This window comes from Python bivittatus, unplaced genomic scaffold (assembly GCF_059951505.1).
Source record: "Python bivittatus isolate LINGU-HERP-01145 unplaced genomic scaffold, Pbiv_v1 ctg000180_np1212, whole genome shotgun sequence".
NCBI lineage: Eukaryota > Metazoa > Chordata > Lepidosauria > Squamata > Pythonidae > Python > Python bivittatus.
This window is the reverse complement of record NW_028277047.1, coordinates 4409585-4428546: the sequence shown is the minus strand read 5'-3', so window position 1 is coordinate 4428546 and position 18962 is coordinate 4409585. Positions and strand designations below refer to the sequence as shown.

Genomic DNA, 18962 nt, shown 5'->3' with positions numbered 1-18962 from the left:
TGGATCTTGCCATAAGCCACCAAATCTGTGTTGAAGTCTCCTCTTGGAAATCTTGGGAGAAGAAGGGATCCTTTCTAACCTCCCCTTGTTTTGTTCTGCACCAAAAAAATTCTCCCTGCTCTTCTCCCACCGTGCCACCTCTCCCTTCCCTGGTTTTGACCGCAGGGGTTTTGAATTCCTCTTGCTCAGGGTTTGTTGCTTTTCCAAAATGCGAGGCCGCTTGACGGGTACCATGACAAAGCAGGAAAAGCAGAGAGCGTTCAGGATCCAGGTGTGAGTGGCGTACCTTAAGAGGAGCGAAAAGTATGCGTTTCCGATCATCTGTGATGCCTCCTCTGCTTTGATATACCGTCCTGTTTTCTCTCCGTGGAACAGGCACTGGCTCAAGCTGTCCCCCATCTGCCTTTGCGTGTTTGCTGTGTGTGTGTGTGTTTTTTTAAATACCGTAGTCATTCTTTGTCTGACCACCAAGTCCTTAGCGAAAGCAGAGATTGGAGTCACTCTTCTCTCTCTGCTAGCACCTTATTTATTTATTCCTTTAATGTATGTCCTCCTTCTACCCACAGAACTATTCCAGCTTTCTCCCTTCTGCGCTCAGTTTCCTGACTCAATTGTATCCACCCTGGGATCTAATCAGTCTCATGGGCTGGTCAGTTTCCCCCCTGGCCCTGCCTCATCAATTTCACATGGTCCATTTCATATTGATGGGGCCCTCCCCGGTTTCCCCAGCCCTGTCTCTTCCTCTAGCAGCATCCCAGAAATAAAACAGATCCTGCAGCAAATGCATGGAACTCGCTTGGATCAGCTGTTCCGGTTTACTAGGGCAGCCTCAAAACAGAGCCTCTCCGGTACGTGGTTAAGAAGCTGATTCAGAGATGCAGTCCTTCCCCAGCTCTGGTAGTGGCTTCTGGCCATGCGCTGATTGTGCTAGCCTGCTTTTCTTCATGGGGGAGCAGTCCTAGTTTTAGCACAGGGAGCGAGATGTTGACTGGATCCCCCCCCCCCCACTTCCCACAGCAGCCCAGGAATCGTGCCTCCGGGGCATCGCTTCTGTCCTGGTTATTCTTGGAATGAGCCCAGGGCCTTTCTTGGCAGCCTTTTTCAAACAGTTTTGCAGCTGGCATTCAACAGGACAAGTCCAGGGCCCCCACCATTCAGCAGCTGTTGTCAGAAGACGCGGTAAACCCAAGCAGGAAGGGACGGGTGTGCGTCTCCTCCCGAGGAGGACTAATCACGCCACTTCCCACATGCAGGCCTGCATTGGAGCACCCTTGGGTGCTGCTCCTGGTGGCCGCTGTGCGCCCTCTTTCTTATTACTTAAGAGACAGTTTGGTGTAGTGGTTAAAGACATCAGGCTAGAAACCAGGAGAATGTGAGTTCTAGAACCCGCGTTAGGCACATGGGTGACTTTGGGCCAGCCGCGCGCTCTCAGCCCTAGGAAGAAGAAGGCCAGGATGAAAATGTTGCCAAGAAAACCACAGGGCCTTTTTCAGGCAGTCGCCAGGATTCAAGACTGACCCGAAGACCCACGCAATCCATGAGTTTGCCGCTCAAGTGGTTTTGAAATCCACAAATAGATGCTAGTGAAAATTAGCAGGATTCTTAGCTGGGGAGGCAAAGGTAGAACCCCACCCCACCTCACCCCAGGTGATTTTTTTCCCTTTCACTTCCTCCACTCGTACCTTTCGTCTTAGGCGAGCTACCAGCATTACAATGCTAGTCATTTTATTTGCCACCTCTTTCCACCAATTCCATCCCCCCGCCCTCTTTTTTTTAACAACTCAGGTGCTCCTTTTTAACCATGTGCTTCTTCCCCCTATGGTTCATGATTGCCTTCCTGGGGGAGAATCCCCCAACTTGAACTTCATCAGGGACCACGCAAAGCCATCATTAAAGCAGAAACTTTGGGGGGGGGCCTTCGGAGTTGAGACTGAGCAATGATCTTCTCCCCCCACTTTGCAGCTCCATCCTGATAGCAACCCCACCAACCCTGAGCTGCACAGCCAGTTTGTGAAGCTCAACGAAGCCTACAACGTGTTGAGTAAAGAGAAAAGCCGCAGAGATTATGATGCCCAGCGAACCACCCAGAAGACCTGGGAACGTCAGGGATCCGGTGGGCGTTCGGCCCAAGACCCTTTCGATTTTGCACATTTTCATAACCAGCAAACGGCCCATAAGACCCGGGAACGTCAAGGATCCAGCAGACATTCAGCTGAGGACCCTTTTAACTTTGCTCACTTTCATGCAAGGAGAAGGTAACGCATGGTGGTTCCCCCAAGGACAAGATTACTTATCCCCCAAACAGGTTCCCAGCACTGGTCACCCCACCCTCTTTCCCACTGCCCTGGTTTCTTGGCGCGCTGGGAGACGCAGCCCAAACTGAAGGGACCAAGCTCCCATCGGTAAATTAGGATTAAAAATCCGGATCTGCCTGAATTGTAGCACAGAAGTGGGGGGCCTTCTTCACGGCAATCCAGGTGGCTCTGCAAAAATTTTGAACCAGTGACATTATGCGCCAGCTCTGGAGGGTCTGTTCAACAATTCTCATCCTGGGTCTCTCACTCTCCCCCACTCTGTTTTGGGTCTCTGAGACATTTTCCGCATTTCGGAAAGGATCTGTGTTCAGGATTAGCCATTTCCCCCATTGGGGATTATCCTTCAATGTAGTGGAAGGATTTATTTTGCAGTGGCAACCCTTCCGCTTTTCAAAATCAAGGGGCAGGGGATTTCATGATCGTTCCAGTTTTTATTCTGGCAGAGAGGGGACCCACTCCCTTGCCTCCATTAAGGCTAAGATGACGTCTTTGGCGGCTGAAGGCGGGCCACGTACTGGGGGAAAGAAAATCTAAAAGTCCAGCAGCAAAGTCTTCTCTTTTAGATATTTGCAGGCTGGTCCGACCTCTTATGCATGATCTCCAGGTCATCCACCCCTCCCTCTTTCTGATCGACGGTGTTCTCTTCCCTCTCCCCCAGAAACCCAGACCCCTATGAGGACTTTTGGTACTGGCAGGACTTCCACAAACCACCTCCAGAATGGTTTTCAGGCCCCGAGATGAAAAACAGGCAGCGCCGGAACCAAAGGATCGTAATGTACTGTTTGCTTATAATGTCTGGAAGCCTGCTGATTCACTACATATCATACCGGTACGGTATATTCAGCCTTCCTCTCTTGCCTTATGAGCACAAAATTACCCAGCAGAATATCGCAGGTTTAAATCCTTAGCTGAGGATTTAGTATACGGTGCCTTGGACATATTTAATATTTTCCTTTGGCGATGAAGGGGAAACAGGCTCTTGGAAAACCCTCTGATTATCTTCTCCCCACTTTGCAGCCCGGCTGGATGGGAACCCAGTTTCAAGCCTCTGATTAAACACCCCTAGCACAATCTGCTTTCCAGGAATTATTACCCATATTCCATGGCCTGCCCTGTCAAACAAATCTTGCTTTTTTAGGTGCTTGGGCTCTGAGCTGGCTTCTCTTCCTGGTTGTTTATATAGCGCCGTCTTGATTGGAGCGCGGTTTATACTTTGATCATCCCAACACCCAGATAAGCAGGAAATGACACCAGATAAACAAGCAGGGAAGAAACAATCGGTCAAAGACTTCTTAAGGAAGAACCCACACCCCAGCCAAGGCTGGTAGGGCAAGCTGTTCTATATAAACAACCAGCCAACTTCACTCCCCCATGCACTGATGATGTCGCTTAGCCTGGTGACGAAACGTCTGCGGGAAACAAGCAAGCTCAGAGAACCCCAAGAACCCACAACCCAACCCTGAGCGACATATGTTCGCCACACTTTTGCCTTCTTTAGAGTAACAGCCTTTCAGTTTCTCAGAGCAGGCTAACCATATTCTCCATCTCAGTGTAAGCTTCTCCAAGTAATCTGTCCCCAGCCTCTTGACTCTCTCGTTGTAGGACCTAATTTCCAGCCCACTAATCCAGTCCCCATTGCTCTTCACCCAACCCTTGTTAAAGTGTGTTAACCAGGACAGGACCCAGGAACTCAAAATGGGCTCCGATTCATGCAGATTATGATGAATCGTTATGATGAATCATTATGATGAAGGAGAGCCCAGCTCTCCTTCTGTTCCTGCAGCTTAAATCTCCATCACCTTGTGTCCCCAGATTTATATTTTTTAAAATATCTTTATTATGTTTAGATTTATGGGGTGAAATCGCTTTGGGGAGACAGATTGGTTTGCTTTTAGAGCCTACAAAGAGCTGATAGGCTCTGTCAATGTTGCGCCACCAGGATTTACCACCCCTCCTTTGCTTAATTTCCCCCCCTGGGCACGGCAGCTTGCCAACCGTAGCTACCCGCCGGCTGGCTCTTTATTCTAATCCATTGCCTAATTAGCCAGCTGTGACCAGGGTAAGATGAATCAGGAGTGGCCTTTAATCAAACCTAATGCAATTAAACATGCCCACTTGAGCCTGAAATAGGAAAAGACGCTTAAAGAGAGCTGGGAAGGGGAATCGAATCCTGTGCCCAGGTGAGCAGCAGAAGGGGTCCAGCCTGTCGACACCCCCGATGGAAAATGCAACTCTCATCGGCTGCCCAAAAGGGCCTTTTGGAGCCTCGCTCTCACCCAAACAGCTGTGTGAGTGTGCGAGTGTGTTTTACCTAGTAGCCACCAGCAATCAGCGCTCACTCAAGCAAGCATTTTCCGTCTGTCAGCATCCAGTGAGGCAGCGTCCTTAGGTGATGTAATGGGCTGTGAGAATGACCTTGGGAGACAGGAGGAAGAGCCGCAGCCTAAACAACAGTCTGAGAACAGAAAACTGAGTCCAAAGCAAAAAACCGGGTGCAGCAAGCATCTCAGAAGGGACCTCCCTAGTTTTCCAGAGAGTAAAATGAAAGGAGGGGAGAAATATTTTCAGCCTTGCAAGATTCTGTTAACAGAACCTTACAGTAAAGTACTCCTGGTGATATTCCTTTTCTGGACTACCTCGCAGGGCTAACCTAACGGGAACTGAAAACATGGGCCCCCTCACCTCCTTGAGGTTCTTCCTCCTCCCCAAGCCACATTCCCCAAATGTAATGCTGAGAAGCACTCCAGATTTTTTTAAATTGATTTTTTCTTTGTTTTAAAACAAGAACAAACAAGGAAAGCGAAAACAAACCGACTAAAATAATTATAATGCAAACTCTCCAAAGATTTAAACTTTGGGGCTTGTATAGCAGTATGGAATTCCAGCCTGGGGAGGGAGGCGTATAACTTCAGGGCTGTGGAAAACAGGAGATCTCAGGAGTCGGAAGATCAGGCCGAGCTGGGCTGAGTTCCTTGTTGGAGGGAGCTGGGTCTTCTCCAGCTAAAGGGAAGCGGAGTAGTGGGAGACGTCTCTCTTGAATTTCCAAATTTTGGAACATTGCCTTTCTCCGTACTGCATGTCCGCGTCTTCCCAGTCTTGTGCTAGTCTCTGAACATCTTCTCTTCCTTCTCACTCCCCACCCACAATTTATTTATTTATTTATTTATTTTGCAGGCAGGTTGCAAAATTACACACCAGCTTGATGGATGAGAGAGACCACATGATCACCCAGGCCCTGATCAAGGCGAAGGAGCAAACCAGGTACAAAGCTGAAGGAACTTGTGCTGGGGGGGGGGCGGGGAAGAGAGACAGAGCAAGCTTCACTCCCTCGTCCCACGCATTCCCCTTGAGGAAGTGCAGTGTCCTCATTAAAGCACCGAGCGACTTTGTTTATTCACATCTTTTTATTTTTAAGTCCTGCTAATGAAGGGGAAGTATGCTGGGACCATGAAACTTGGTTCCAGCAACTCTTTCTTCCTGTTCAGATATTTTATTATATTATTTTCACCCGCCATCTGCCTCCAAACCTGAAATCTTTTGTTCCTAACCTGACACCTACCAGACAGGTTGGATTTCATGGGGACTAGGTTGAGAAAATTGTCCTAGGGGCAAAAGATAACACTTGAATCCCTCCCCTCCCCTTCCCCCTCCCCTCCCCTTCCCCCTCCCCTCCCCTTCCTCCCCTCTCTCCCTCCCCTTCCCCTTCCCCCTTCCCCCTTCCCCCTTCCCTTCCCTTCCCTTTCCAACATCTTTGAGTGAGGTCCTATCTGGGAGGCGCCTCTCTACTAGCACTGATAACAGACGGGTCAGCTGTGCTGGCAGAGAATCCTGGGAGTTGTAGTCCAGCCCAGCTAGAAGGCATCAGGTTGTAGAGGGCCAGTTGCACAGCAACTGAAATGTAACCACGCACAGAGAGATGGGCACTAAACCTGGTGATTTTCATGTCCGGACCGCCAAGCGGTAGCACTTGAGGACCGTTGTTGACCCTCGGTTTCCCCACAGAGCCAGGCACGCAGAAGAACTGCAGCAGAAGCACCCCCCGATTGTCGAGGAACATCCCGCCTGCTCTCGGCCACTCTCAGAAATGTTGGACTCCATAAAGGATCCGGCGCCTCCCGTCTCCACTGCCAAGTAAACCAGTGGGGGCCGGCCCTCTCCCAGCCTGGTGGCGGAGGCCAGCCTCGCGTCCAACTTCTCCCCACTTCTTTCCAATAGAAGCACTTTACTACACTGACAAGGAAGCCGGTTCCCTCTTTGACCCGCATTGTCAAGAGGGTCCTCGTCCGTGCACCTCACCCGCCCGGGACTTGGATCAAAAGCAGGGAAGGGGATGGGATGGGGGCGATCTCCACCCACAGGCCACATGCGACCGCCCGGCACCTCAGTTCAGACCCTCCCCTCGGTTCACGTGCTGTCCTCCAGCTTCCAAGCTGACAAAGAGAACGTGGAGGAGTCGGGAAAGGAAACGCTTGTGAATGTTGCTCCTCTTCTTACATCTTCTGTCGCTCCATGCGGGGGGGTGCGATTCTGCCCCCCGGAGCTCAGCTGAGCCAAGGAAGATCTCAGGGCTGGGTCCTCCAGATCTCCAGGTCCTGCATTCCTGGGTTGTGCTGCGGTGCGCTGATAACGGGTGTCACTAGCAAAAATCCCATCGGTCAAATGCCCCAGGACCGTTTGCGCTCAATCAGCTTGTTACCCGAAGGCCCCCGCAATGCGCCTTGTCCTGTATCACAAGAGCAACTTCCCTTGGCCCTCAGACCAGTTCAATATTACCGCCACCTCGAAGGATAGACCCAGAGGGTTCCTAAAGGTCATCTAGTCCAGCCCCATGGTAGAAACCGAAATCTAGAGCTGAAACGCTCCCGGCCAACGGTTGGACAGCTTCTGCTTGAAAATGCCAACAAAGGGGTAGGTGGCCTATATTGGCTGGGTTCGCACAACCGTCTCGACTAGGTGAGGTTTGGTACTTCGTGATTCAACGCTTGTGGTGAGCCTGCCAAAATGTTACGCCAAAAATTCTTGATTAGCACAGAGCAGGTTATGTGAACATAGCAACTGTGTTTTGCTAACTCAGGTTTAGGGTGTCATATGAACCCAGAGTTAATGCTAGGTGGCTGATTCAGCCCTTTTTCACCCTTTCAGGGAGATAGCAATGGATAGAAAAAACGGGGGGTATGGGGAGACTTAAACCTCTTCCAGAATGCCAGTCGAAATAGCTCTCTTATTCAGAGGTTGAGGGAAGAAATGGAGAATCAAGACCTGGGCATCATGCAGAGACGCTCCAGAGCATCCTCCTTAGCTCGTGTTTTAGCCTGGGTGGCTTTTGCTCATTTTTCTTTTTGAAAAATGCAAGTCTAACATGCATTTTTAGTGCAAGAAAAGACCCAGTCTAAATAAATCCTGTGCGTTAAGGCCAGATTGGGGGGGTGGTATAGTGGAATAGGGTGAAACACCTTCATACACACACAAGCTGGGCTCTTTCCCTGCCGATGTCCTGGGTGGTTCGTTCCTGTTCCTCCAGCTTCATTTCTTCAGGGACCTGAGAGGAGGATGCGTGGAGATCATGACTGCAGTGAGAAGTATGCGTGAAATGCTGTTTTAATCTCATGGCGTGCAGACGCTGCCGTGGGTGAAGGGGGGGGATGAACGCCCAGCCAGCATCTGAGCCTCTCCAGCCTCTCCAGCTGCTTGGAGGGTCTGTGCGGGTCAGGGTGCGAAGAATGCCAAGGCGGGTCAGAAGAAACTCTTGGAAAAAGATAAAATGTTAAAACGGATTTGGACCCTGGAGAAGATCCGAGGGTTATTTACATCCAGCCTTTTATTTTCCCATCACGGGGAAGTAATCAAAACATGATCACTGCCTTGACTTGAGCTCTTCAGCAGGGGGGCTCCCCCCAAGACTGGAGGGGACCCCCCCGGCTCCCATCAGTAGCCTTTTCCTCCACGAATCTGGTTCCCCCCCCTGTTCTGCTAAAGGTGCAGTTGCACCGACAGTACCCTGGGGAACTCTGTGCCAAGGATCTGCATACTCAGAAGATCACTTGGGTGGAAGGAGGCACAGGCAGGTTGAGTAGACCGGGGCAGGGGGAGATCGTCTGGAAAGCAAGAAGCATAGAGCATAGAACATATTTGGATTCGATGCAACATTTGTACGAGGCGTGTTAGTGGCTTGGAGAACTTCATATGTGGACTGTTCTGCCCAAAGCCGGTACGTGTCTTGATTCATTCTGGTTTCATGTATTTGAACTCAGACGTCGCATCTGTAAAACAGCCAGTGGTGGCTTGGGTATTAAATGGCATTTCACAAAATTCTGACAGAGCATGATCCGTGGGCTTCCCTTCTTTCCTGCATATAGAAAGCTAGCCTGTAAGGAAACTCAAATCTCGTGCTGCTAGCTTTCTCTATGCATCTGTCCCTCAATGTTGGGCTGTGCACAGACGCAGACGCGTGCTTCTTTACGCTGATCAGATTAGGAAGTAGTTTGGTCGAACGGTGAAGGCCCCAGGCTAGAAAGCAGGAGACAGGGAGTCCCGCCGTAGGCAGGAAAGCCAGCTGGGTAACTTTGGGCCAGGCCCTCCCTCTCAGCCTGATCCACCTCGCAGGGCTGTTGTGGGGAAAATAGGAGGAAGGAGTATTAGGTATGTTCGCCACCTTGAGTTATTTATAAAAATAATAAAGATGGGATTAAAAAATCTTTTTTTTAAAAAAAGTAGCCCAAATGCTCCATGGTCACCCTGGTGGAAGACAGATTTCTGCCCTCCGAAGGGATGGCAGAATGGCTTTGGTTCCTCTCCTGCACTGGAGCTAAAAATGAAATTTTTCAGATTTTAATGGAACCGGTCTTGTCCTCCTCTTCCCTTGTTAAAAGTGGGGAGGCTTCTGGACTTTAAAGGAACCCTTTCCGGTGGATCGGCATGTGCTTTTCCCAGCCACTAAGGAAAGTCTCAGTGGGATGGGGGAAAGCCCTCTGTGCACGTCCCAAATCCCGAAGCTCGGGCCCTTCCAGCATGATGGCAGCCACAGACGTTCGCTTGGCTACTCAGTCAGACTTCAGCGTTCCAGTGTAAACATTGCTGAGGCTTCGTATCTGGTTTCCAGAGGTTTTGAAATCCGTGCCCGAGTTCACGTACTGTGCTCGCTCACTCGTCACGTGGCTGGCCTGGCTTTGGTGATGTGGATCCAGCCGTTGCAAACTGTGGCTGAGGGCTTCCCGTGAGGCTGGATGCAACCCGCTGGGCTTCGCTCAGCAACCGTGTTTAACCCAAACCCTGGCTTAAGGCCATGTCTGAACCAATCTGGTGGAAAGGGGCACACCCCAACTTTTCTTGGAATGGCACATCGCCGGCCCCTGGCACTCCCGGCCACAAGATGCAGGGGGTGGTAGGAGAGTGGGTTTCCCTGGACCCTTTAAAAAACAAAAAACCCCAGAAAGGTGGAGGTGATTTCCCAGGGAGACATCTGCCCTGTCTCCTTCCTGCCCTGAGCGGATTCCCTGCATCGAGGAGCAGTCTGTCTGACTCTGAACCTTCTCCCTTAAAGGAGACCCTTGGGGGTCTTCAAGGAGATCCTTAAAGGAGACCCTTGGAAGTCTTTAAGGAGACCCTTAAAAGAGACCCTTGGAGGACTAAAGGAGACTCTTAAAGGAGGTGCTTGGAGGTCATCAAGGAGACCCTTAAAGGAGACGTTTGGGGGTCTTCAAGGAGACCCTTGGGAGTCTCCTACTGGTGGTGAGGCTGGGAGGATTCTCCACCGCGCAGCCCCCTTTCCTCTTCGGCGGTGTGGCGAGGCCTCCTCTCCAAGCCAATGATGCGCCGCAGCCCAGCGATCCAGCCTCTGCCCCTGGCTGCCTGCCTGCCTGCCTGCCTCTTCCTCTCCTCTCCTGGCCCAGCCTGCCGGGCTCCCTCCCCTCCCCTCCCCTCCCCTCCCTTCCCTCTCCAGGCTGGCACGGAGCAGTCACATGAACTCCGATCCGCCGCCGCGCGCTCGGCCGGCGGCTCCGGTTGCTGGCTTCCTCGCCGGGGCTCCGGTCCCGGGCATCCCAGCGGGTTCCCGCGGCGGCAGCGGCGGTCAGCCGCCGTGCACCTGCGGCCGCCCCTCGCCTGGCACGGAGGGGACTCACGTGGGGGGCGCATGGATTTGAAAGAGGAAGAGAAAAGCGGCGGCCGGCAGCTGGTGCGGCTCCGATGCCCTTGGCGGCTGGCGGCGCCCGGGGGCATCTGACCTGCCTGGGCATTCCTTTTGGTCCGTCTTTCTCGCTCGGGGGCGGGAGAGTACCGGCTTGAGACCGTCTCCCCTTCGCGCCGCTTGGCAGCCCCTGTCAGCGCGTCAGCTAAGTTGGGCAAAGCGTGCCCTTGGGCTGGAGCCAGCCTGCTCATCCCCACGGCGAGGGGGACCTTCCTGAAGACCCCCCGCCCGCCCGGCGGCCTTGGCCCACCATGAAAGCTTCGTGGAGGTTCCTTTGGCTTCTCTCGGTGGCAACTTGGCAGTTCCCGCACGGTTCCCTAACGGTAGGTGGCTGTGGGAAATGCCAAGGGGGGGCGGCGGACCTGGCGTCGGGGGAGCTGGTCAAGGAGCAAGGATTGCCCCATTGGGGAAGAGCCAGTGGCTTTGCCCCAGAATCAGTCTAGGGCAGAAGCGTGTGTGTCCCACACTGGGTGCCCCGACGGACGGAGGAGTTGGCAAAGACAGATGCCATCTGCTGGATCAGCTCCGTGTGGTTGGTGCAAGGCTCGGGGTCCGGTGACCCTTGTTCCTCCTGCTCACAGATGTGCCCAGAAAGGATGCCCGTGGCCATAGATCTCTTGCCCTCTGTCCCTTCTGGTTTCTTTTTCAAGGGCTCAACTTCCAGGAAGGGCGTGTGGGTGATGTTGGGTTATCCCACTGGCACCGGTCGAAGGGGAACCGCGGGGTCCCAGTTCCTCCCAAGGAGTTAATCTACAATCAGGGGCCATCTCGGGGTGTGCGCTGGGCGTGCTTTGAGGACGTCCAAACGACAGCAGTCGGCAGGGGCTGAGAGACCCCTAAGCCAGCCTGCCCCCAAACCCATGCCAGCTGAGTGATGGCCGCCCAAGTGGTCCCAAAGAGCCGTAAATCTACATTTTTGAACAATTCTAATAGATCCTCATTTTTCCATTTGCAGATCCCCGAGGAGAAGGGGGCTGAACTTAAGAAGATGCTGTCCCCTACGGAAGGTAAAGATTGGATTGAGGTGAAGAAGAAAGGCCCCCCCTCCTGTTAAACCAGCCTTCCCCAGTCTCTCAATGGGTGGGATGACAAGTCCCATCATCCTCAACCCCCTGGTGGCAATTCTGACATTGGGAAGGTTTTGTCGGGAGTGGGGGGAACTTCCCACATTTTGGCCTGCTTAAACATGGGATGGATAAAATAAACTTAGCATCTTTATTTTTTAAAAAACCAGGGGTCTGGCACTGCCCTGAACAGGGGTATCTGCAGCGGGTGGTCAAAAAAATCAAGATGTCTGGAATTTGCCAAAGGAAAAAGCTGGAACAGCTCAGACAGAAACAGGCTGAGTTATATCTTTGTTTCCCTAGTCCCAAATATCTCTTAGATGAGAGCTTTTCCTCTGTGCCTCAGTTTTCCTATCTGGAGTATGTACATAATATAACAAAGACTTCTTTCACTATTGGACTTTTTGAATACATTACACCCACATAGTTATTACTTATTACATTAAGGAAATATATTTCTCTAAATATTACATTAAGGGAATAATGTATTTAATGCATTATTAATAATAAGCCGTCAAGTCAATGTCGACTGTTAGTGACCACGTAGACAGATTTTCTCCAGGATGAAATACAATTAGATATAGAATTAGTATTCGAATATCTTGATACACAGCTACTAGAATTAACATCCTTATTTTTTGTCTTATAAATTTCATTTCCCCCACATTTTTCCTCCCGGGAAGATTTCAGAATGGTCTCCTTCCTCTTCCCCTTCCTTCTCTCATCCTTACAACAGCCCTGTAAGGAAAACCAAACTGAGAGGTAGCAACTGGTCCCAGATCCCTTAGTTCTTCAGCTGGCTGCATCAGTATTCTGCAAAACCTTAAAGGAATTGGACCCTGAATATTTCACCGCCATCATTAACAATCAACAGTTTAAAGCGTTGAAAGCATGCAAAAAAATTGCCATTAAGCTAATAAGTATAGATTGTATCAGCGGATAAAAGATTTTTAGCTAAATTGGGTACTCCCACATTGCAATCCCACCATGGAAGAATTAATAGGAATTAATAGGGAATAGGTCCCTCTTGGGACCGCCGGGTTTTCTTAAAAGGCGTCAGCTTTCGTGAGCTGCATCATTCTATGGCAGTGTTTCTCAACCCTGGGAATTTTAAGATGTGTAGACTTCAACTCCCAGAATTCCCCAACACCATGGCTGGCTGGGGAATTCTGGGAGTTGAAGTCCATACATCTTAAAGTTCCCAAGCTTGAGAAACACTGCTCTATGGGCTAGACCTCGATATAAGATTGAAATTGGGGTGAGGTGGGGGGGAAAGAGGGGAAAATATATTGGTTACGCAGACCCAAGTTACACGTGAGACAGATTACAAGTAGCTTATCTGTCTACAAGTAGCTTCACAGTTGTAATGTGTTAAAAACCCGTAGGGTACCTCAAGGCCTTTCGAAATCGCCTGAAACTCTTGGCTCTATATAAATTCAGCAAACTCTCACTCAATTGTGCTCCAAAAGTCTTGTTTTTCCAAAACTTGCTTTGAGTGTCTTGGAAGGTTGAAATGCTCTGATATTTCTGCCCTCTTGTTTCAAGTCCTGGTGCCAAACATTAATCCTTTGGGGAAAAGCATGTCCCATCTGGCCTACGTAGAATCCAGTGGGGCGTTGCTAGCAGAAGATGGCATATATCGCATTAAAGCGGAGTTTCTCAACCTTGACCACCTGAAGATATGTGGACTTCAACTCCCAGAATTCCCCAGATAGCATGCTATCTGGGGAATTCTGGGAGTTGAAGTCCACACATCTTCAAGTGGCCAAGGTTGAGAAATACTGCATTGAAGAAAGTGCACGTCAAGTGCTTGTTAATGAAAGAGAGCTTAGGAGAGTCGTCCGAAGGCACAGTGGTGCTCAGTGTGAAGAACAAAATAATATCGCTCCTACTGTGTGTGTGTGTGTGTGTGTGTGTAAATAAATAAAGCCACCAGGCTGGCAGTTTAATTTCTAACCAGTGCTGGCGTTGGGATAGTGTCAACCCTACAAGGTAGACCAGACTAAGGAACCAATGCCATATAGGTCAAAACTACTTTTATTATAAAGCTATAGTAACAGAAACTTGCCCATCTGAATGTGCTTCCCCTCTCCCTCCCTTTATCTTCGTGAGAACTCAGGAGGGGTTTGTCTGAAACATTTTCTCAAGTTGCTTTCTTGGCCTGGGCTCAATCCCCTCTTTTCTGACCACTGCCTTCCTAGCAGCTCTTCTTCCTGTCCTTCAAGGCCATTCCCTCTTCCCCCTGCCCCTAGCATCTCTTCCACCCCTGAAGGCAACAGGCTAAATTAAGAGGTCTTTCTTCCTGCACTTTTCTGCCAGCCCCCAGAATTTGCCCCATGGGGCAATGGCCTTAAGGTCTAACGGTAGGGCCAGCCCTCTTAGATGACATTTTACTCAAACGCAATCCCTTTCCCTTGTGTTTCCTCTTTGTGAAGAGAAGGGAAGGGGGCTACTCAGCCACAGGAGATGAGGACCACTCCGGGTGGAATGGGTGCCCAGGAAGGGCCCAGCTAAAAGCCTTGATGTCTTCCTGGCAGTGATCAGTTTCTTGGAAGTCTACAACCGTAGCATCTGCCAGCCCAAGGAGATGATGGTGTCGGTAACAGCTGAGCATCCGTCCTTGGCCAGCCACATCATGCTTCCCTCCTGCGTGGCCCTGATGCGCTGCACAGGCTGCTGTTCGGACGACTCGTTGGACTGCGTGCCCAGCCGTTCTCGGGAATTAATCATGGAGGTAAGAGGTGGGAGGGTGGGAGGAGATTCAGGAAACCCCCTCCCTTGTGGACAGCTCCAGATTCCGAATCCCTGCTCATTCAGACTTGAAGTGCGAGGATTGCAAAGTGTAGCCACTATTTGTTCCTCTTCTCCAGTGGTGGCTGCTGATTTCTTCCAAGCTTGGCTGCTGATTTTCAAGACTTGGAAGTGGGAAGAATTCTCTGATTTCACATAGTGGATATCCTGTGTGAAGGTTTTCAATTACATTGACCACCAAGGGGCAGTCTATGACTGGTTTCACCTTATTTGGGACTCGTCAGACATGTATAGCCAGATGTTATTCTATGGCAGAGTTTCTCAACCTTGACAACTTTAAGACATGTGGACTTCAACTCCCAGAATTTCCTAGCCAGCATGCTGGCTAGGGAATTCTGGGAGTTGAAGTCCACACATCTTAAAGCATGCTGGCTGAGGAATTCTGGGAGCGGAAGTCCATACATCTTGAAGTTGCCAAGTTTGAGAAACACTGTTCTATGGGGTTCAAATCCTCTCCTAGAAACTGAACTCATGGACCATCACAATTTAGATGACTGTATACAGTACATTCTCTTTAGGAGGTATCCCAGTCTAGGAGGCCAGAAGAAGATCGGGCTGTGCACATCTGACGATTCCCCATACTGTAAGGATGAAACCAGTCATGTACTGCCTCCTGGTGGCCATTATAGCTCACCACAAGAAAATGTAATGCTTTCCCTCAGTTGTTTGTGTGAAGCCTTCCCTTAGGTGATGTCAGCCTTGCGGGGTAAACTGGATAGGAGACACAACCAGATGAGCTAGTTCTACTTTATGGTAAAGCTACATTGACAGAATCTTGCAAGTCTGAAAGTACCATTCTCCCTCCATCTCCTTTACAGCCGAGAAACTAGGGAAGGTCTCTTTTGAGTCTCTTTCTCCACCCATTATGCAGCTGTGGGCTATGCTCCCTCTTATCTGACCATTCCCTTGGCAGCGTCTCTTCGTCCCACCTCCCAAGGTCTTCCCCGCATCCCATTACATCTATTGATTTGGCTAGGGATTTAAAAAACCACCCAGAAATATACAGATTGGTCCTTTTCCACCTCAATTTCCTACCAGGGATAATGGTGCTTGTATTTAGCATTGAGTCCTGGACATTTAGAGTGAAGGTGATCCAAGTCTTCCTGTTTTCTAGGTAATGGCAAGTCTTTTCCCGCATAGATATCTAAACCAGCTGACATTTGAAGAACACCTGGAATGTATGTGCAGGTGAGAGTTTAGGATACACAAGAGTGGATCGGATAGGAAGGTTCGTTAATTTTTAAAATTAATTTTTAAAAACCACATTTATGTTTGCATTCTGCAACCTGGGCCTCCTCCTCTCCAAATTTCCAGCCGAATACCATCGTTAAAAAGTTGAATATCTGAAGGATGCCCGATTGGTGGGGAGGAAGATTTAAATGTTGTCCTCCATTTTTTAGCCATCGTGCTGTCTTCATACTCATGGGCAGAAAATGGGACAGCAGAATAAAGCTGAATTCTTACAGAACAAATGGGTAGGATTCTGCTTGAATTCTCTTCCTTGTAGGGTGCATTAATAAGAGAAAACTCTTAAAAGAGGTGGGTTGTTTTGTCCAGTGGTGACAGCAACTACATTTCTGATGTAAGTAAGCCAGGCGATGCGTGAAAAATGTCAAAGAGTTGCTTTCAAATCCTTAACAATGTTGGATTTACATTATAGAAGAATTAACTGCTTGAGACATTGAAAAGAAAGGATTAACTTCAGGATGTTGGCTTAGAAATAAAGCAAAACTTAGTTGTTTGGTGTAGGTTGTTAAAAATGCAGGCACTCTGGGGATATTATTCTGTTCAAACTATAAGAGTAGTCACATTATGTCTCCTTCCTATACACATATCCTGGTTTCATCTTGGCTCATCTGTGGTGACTTCTCAACATCTCCCTACCAAAATTTTGGAATTGTAATTTATTTGAAAATTGTCTGTTGCAAATCTGGGTGGAGTCCAAAGATTTAATTTCTTTGTGAGGGGTTGATGCTGAGATCTCTTAAAAAGGAAGTAGTACTGAAATAGTTTCAATAAATAGTAATAAATATTTATCCCTGTTTTATGCAGGGGCCTCTAAACCTAGGCGTATTCCCTTCAGCAATCAAGACATTAAATCTATTCTTTTTCTCTTGCACTTTTCAGATCAAGGACGACGTTTTTCAGATCTAATTCAATTGGGTAAAAGATTTCTCCTTCCCTTCCCTTCCCTTCCCTTCCCTTCCCTTCCCTTCCCTTCCCTTCCCTTCCCTTCCCTTTCTCTTTCTTTCATTTCTCCCTCCCTCCCTCCCTTCCCTTCCTCTCTTTCTTTCATTTTTCCCTTCCTCTCTCTCTCTCTTTCTCCTTCCTTCCTTCCTTCCTTCCTTCCTTCCTTCCTTCCTTCCTTCCTTCCTTCCTTCCTTCCTTCCTTCCTTCCTTCCTTCCTCCCTTCCTCCCTTCCCTTCCCTTCCCTTCCCTTCCCTTCCCTTCCCTTCCCTTCCCTTCCCTTCCCTCAGATCCTGCAAACTTGATTTACTCAGGTACTAAAGTAATTCTGGTGGATAGTCAGTGGAGGCTGCTCCAGAAGAATAGGGTTTAACTGATTTCTTTGCAAAAATGTATAATCCTTCTTTGGTTAAAATGATGGGAAGTTGTGATCACGTTTGTCCCCGCATACATTTGATGGGGATCTGCAAGGAATGGAAAACAGGCTTCATCTGTTGTTTCATTCTCCCACTAGTCAGTCCTGTGCACCTTGTCGGGACAGGAAGAAGCAGCCAGATCCACACACGTGCAAATGTGTTTGTCGCCACAATGCTGGGCATTGTGAGAGGCGTGGCATGAAATTCAATGAGACGACTTGCAGGCAAGACTCTTTTCCCTTCTTATATCTCTTGCCCTCCCTTTGTAGTGGCTTCTCTCACTCTGTAATGGCTTGGTGATTTTTTTCCCCTTCCTCACAACTGACCTTCTAAAGGAAATCCCTATTCACTGAAGAACATCAGTGTCATAAAGGATTCTGGTATAGGTACGGTGGCTCAGAGTTCACACAGGGTGAAAGGCCACCAAAAGGGCCTCATTAGCAATCTGTGTGAAGAAAGAATGATCAAAGCCTTCTCCAACCTGTTTGGGGATTCTGGGAGCTGGAGTCCAACACATGTGAACACAGGGTGGGGATGAAAATGCTAATATTTGGCCTTGCATTGTTGGTGGAAATCAATACCAATGAAGAAGGATATTCTGAAATGAAACTTATGCTCCATTATTAATAGCATTATTGCAAGCTTGAAGGAATTATTGCAAGCTTGAAGGAATTATTGCAAGCTTGGGTTGGAAAGGATTGTTTAAGGACACCATCAAATTTGTTGAATTACAGTGGAAGAAATGTTTCTCTAATTAATGGAAAGTAAATTAATTTTCAGGACATTTATATCCTTTCCTTCCATGATACAAAAAGCAACTACCAGCAGTACGTGAATTATACTGGAAAAACAAAAGTGATTTTTTAAAAAAAGCAATTAAAAGATTAGAATCAGCCATTAACCATCTAACCAGGCACATTAAAAAGCTGGGTGGATTATAACAATAGTTATATTGATAGTAGCGATAACAACCGCAAGAACAATTTATCTAGCCGGTGGAAGGCAGACAACATGTTTTTATGACACCCTTAACCGTGTCAAAGACTTAGTATCTGCAAACTGTAGTTAGTTTTAACGTGCGCTGATTTTTTGTGGCTTACATCGTACAAACCTAGCTTGGTGGGTTAGTGTATGGCTGAATGGATCGCGCTAATTTGCAAAATAAGTTCATTCAAAAACCAGGTTAAGGATGTTGTACAAACCCACCCCAAACACTTCCGGAAGGATGTTCTCCAGCTTTATCTTTGAGAGATAAACTTCATTTTTAGAGAAAAGATCGGCCAGATCTTTTGCTAGCAATCTGGCCAGACAAGAAGATTGCAGTAATGTTTTCGTTGCAAACGTGGTTGGTTTGGGGCACTGTTTGGTTTGAACGCTGCCTCCCGGGGGGGTTCCAACCAGCACCCCGAAACCTCTCTGTTTCCTGCAACCCCTTGAGACAAAATAGGAGTCGGTCGATCTAAACAGGCTTGACATCTTGTCCTTCCAGATGTATGAAGCGCCATGGACGGACTGCCCGCAGGAGAGTAAAACCCGTGTCGTAGGCTGATCTAGAGCCTAACAGAGGCTGGTGAAGATCATTCTCTGATGGATGTGAACCTTTCCTTGCTCAGAGGCAGCCCACAGTTTTGCCGGTGGGGAGGGGGAGAAAAATGGGTAATATCTTGGTTATTCACCCCTTTGGATTCTGGGTCCACGTGATTGCATCGAAGACGGCCTTCTCCAGCTTTGAGACGCTGAGAAATCCTTATTTAAAATCCAAAAAATGGAACTCCGTTTCCTCCTTTCATTCCCCCACCCCTTCATTTAAGGGCCTGTAAAAATACTTTTTTTTTTCCCCCATATTCCTCCCCAATCTCATTTTGCCCCCCATCACGTTCCATTCCTGTCACCCATTCCAGTTAACAAAGATTCAACGGAAGCATTTTTACAAACTGTAACAGCAATAGAAAAGCTGGTTCAGCTGAAACACCAGATGAAATCA

The 18962-nt window shown here is 48.8% G+C and overlaps 2 protein-coding genes across 4 annotated transcripts in view; both read left to right on the top strand.

Annotated features, from left to right (window-relative positions):
- DNAJC4 (DnaJ heat shock protein family (Hsp40) member C4) overlaps positions 1 to 8624 on the top strand; it is a 19463-nt gene extending 10839 nt beyond the window's left edge. For both annotated transcript variants that reach the window (XM_007435066.4, XM_088137360.1), the window contains exons 4-7: positions 1963 to 2255; positions 2974 to 3144; positions 5490 to 5576; positions 6318 to 8624. In XM_007435066.4, coding sequence (XP_007435128.2) covers positions 1963 to 2255; positions 2974 to 3144; positions 5490 to 5576; positions 6318 to 6450 — 684 coding nt within the window. In that variant the 3' untranslated portion in view covers positions 6451 to 8624. The remainder of the gene's footprint in view (positions 1 to 1962; positions 2256 to 2973; positions 3145 to 5489; positions 5577 to 6317) is intronic.
- Positions 7082 to 18962, top strand: VEGFB (vascular endothelial growth factor B). Of its 2 annotated transcripts, none has more exons than XM_025171116.2 (7): positions 7082 to 7223; positions 11456 to 11507; positions 14102 to 14298; positions 15490 to 15563; positions 16503 to 16538; positions 17077 to 17202; positions 18468 to 18962. In XM_025171116.2, exons 2-7 carry the CDS (start codon positions 11489 to 11491, stop codon positions 18520 to 18522), a joined length of 507 nt encoding a protein of 168 aa, XP_025026884.1. In that variant the 5' UTR covers positions 7082 to 7223; positions 11456 to 11488; the 3' UTR covers positions 18523 to 18962. The 2 variants fall into 2 exon arrangements, with proteins under 2 accessions (XP_025026884.1, XP_007435125.1); XM_007435063.4 differs by lacking the exon at positions 7082 to 7223 and adding an exon at positions 10235 to 10823.

Coding starts and splice junctions, on each gene's coding strand:
- VEGFB (XM_007435063.4), top strand. CDS start 10,752: ATGAAAGCTTCGTGGAGGTTCCTTTGGCTTCTCTCGGTGGCAACTTGG. Junction 11,508..14,101: donor GATGCTGTCCCCTACGGAAG/GTAAAGATTGGA, acceptor TCTTCCTGGCAG/TGATCAGTTTCTTGGAAGTC. Junction 14,299..15,489: donor CTCGGGAATTAATCATGGAG/GTAAGAGGTGGG, acceptor CCTGTTTTCTAG/GTAATGGCAAGTCTTTTCCC.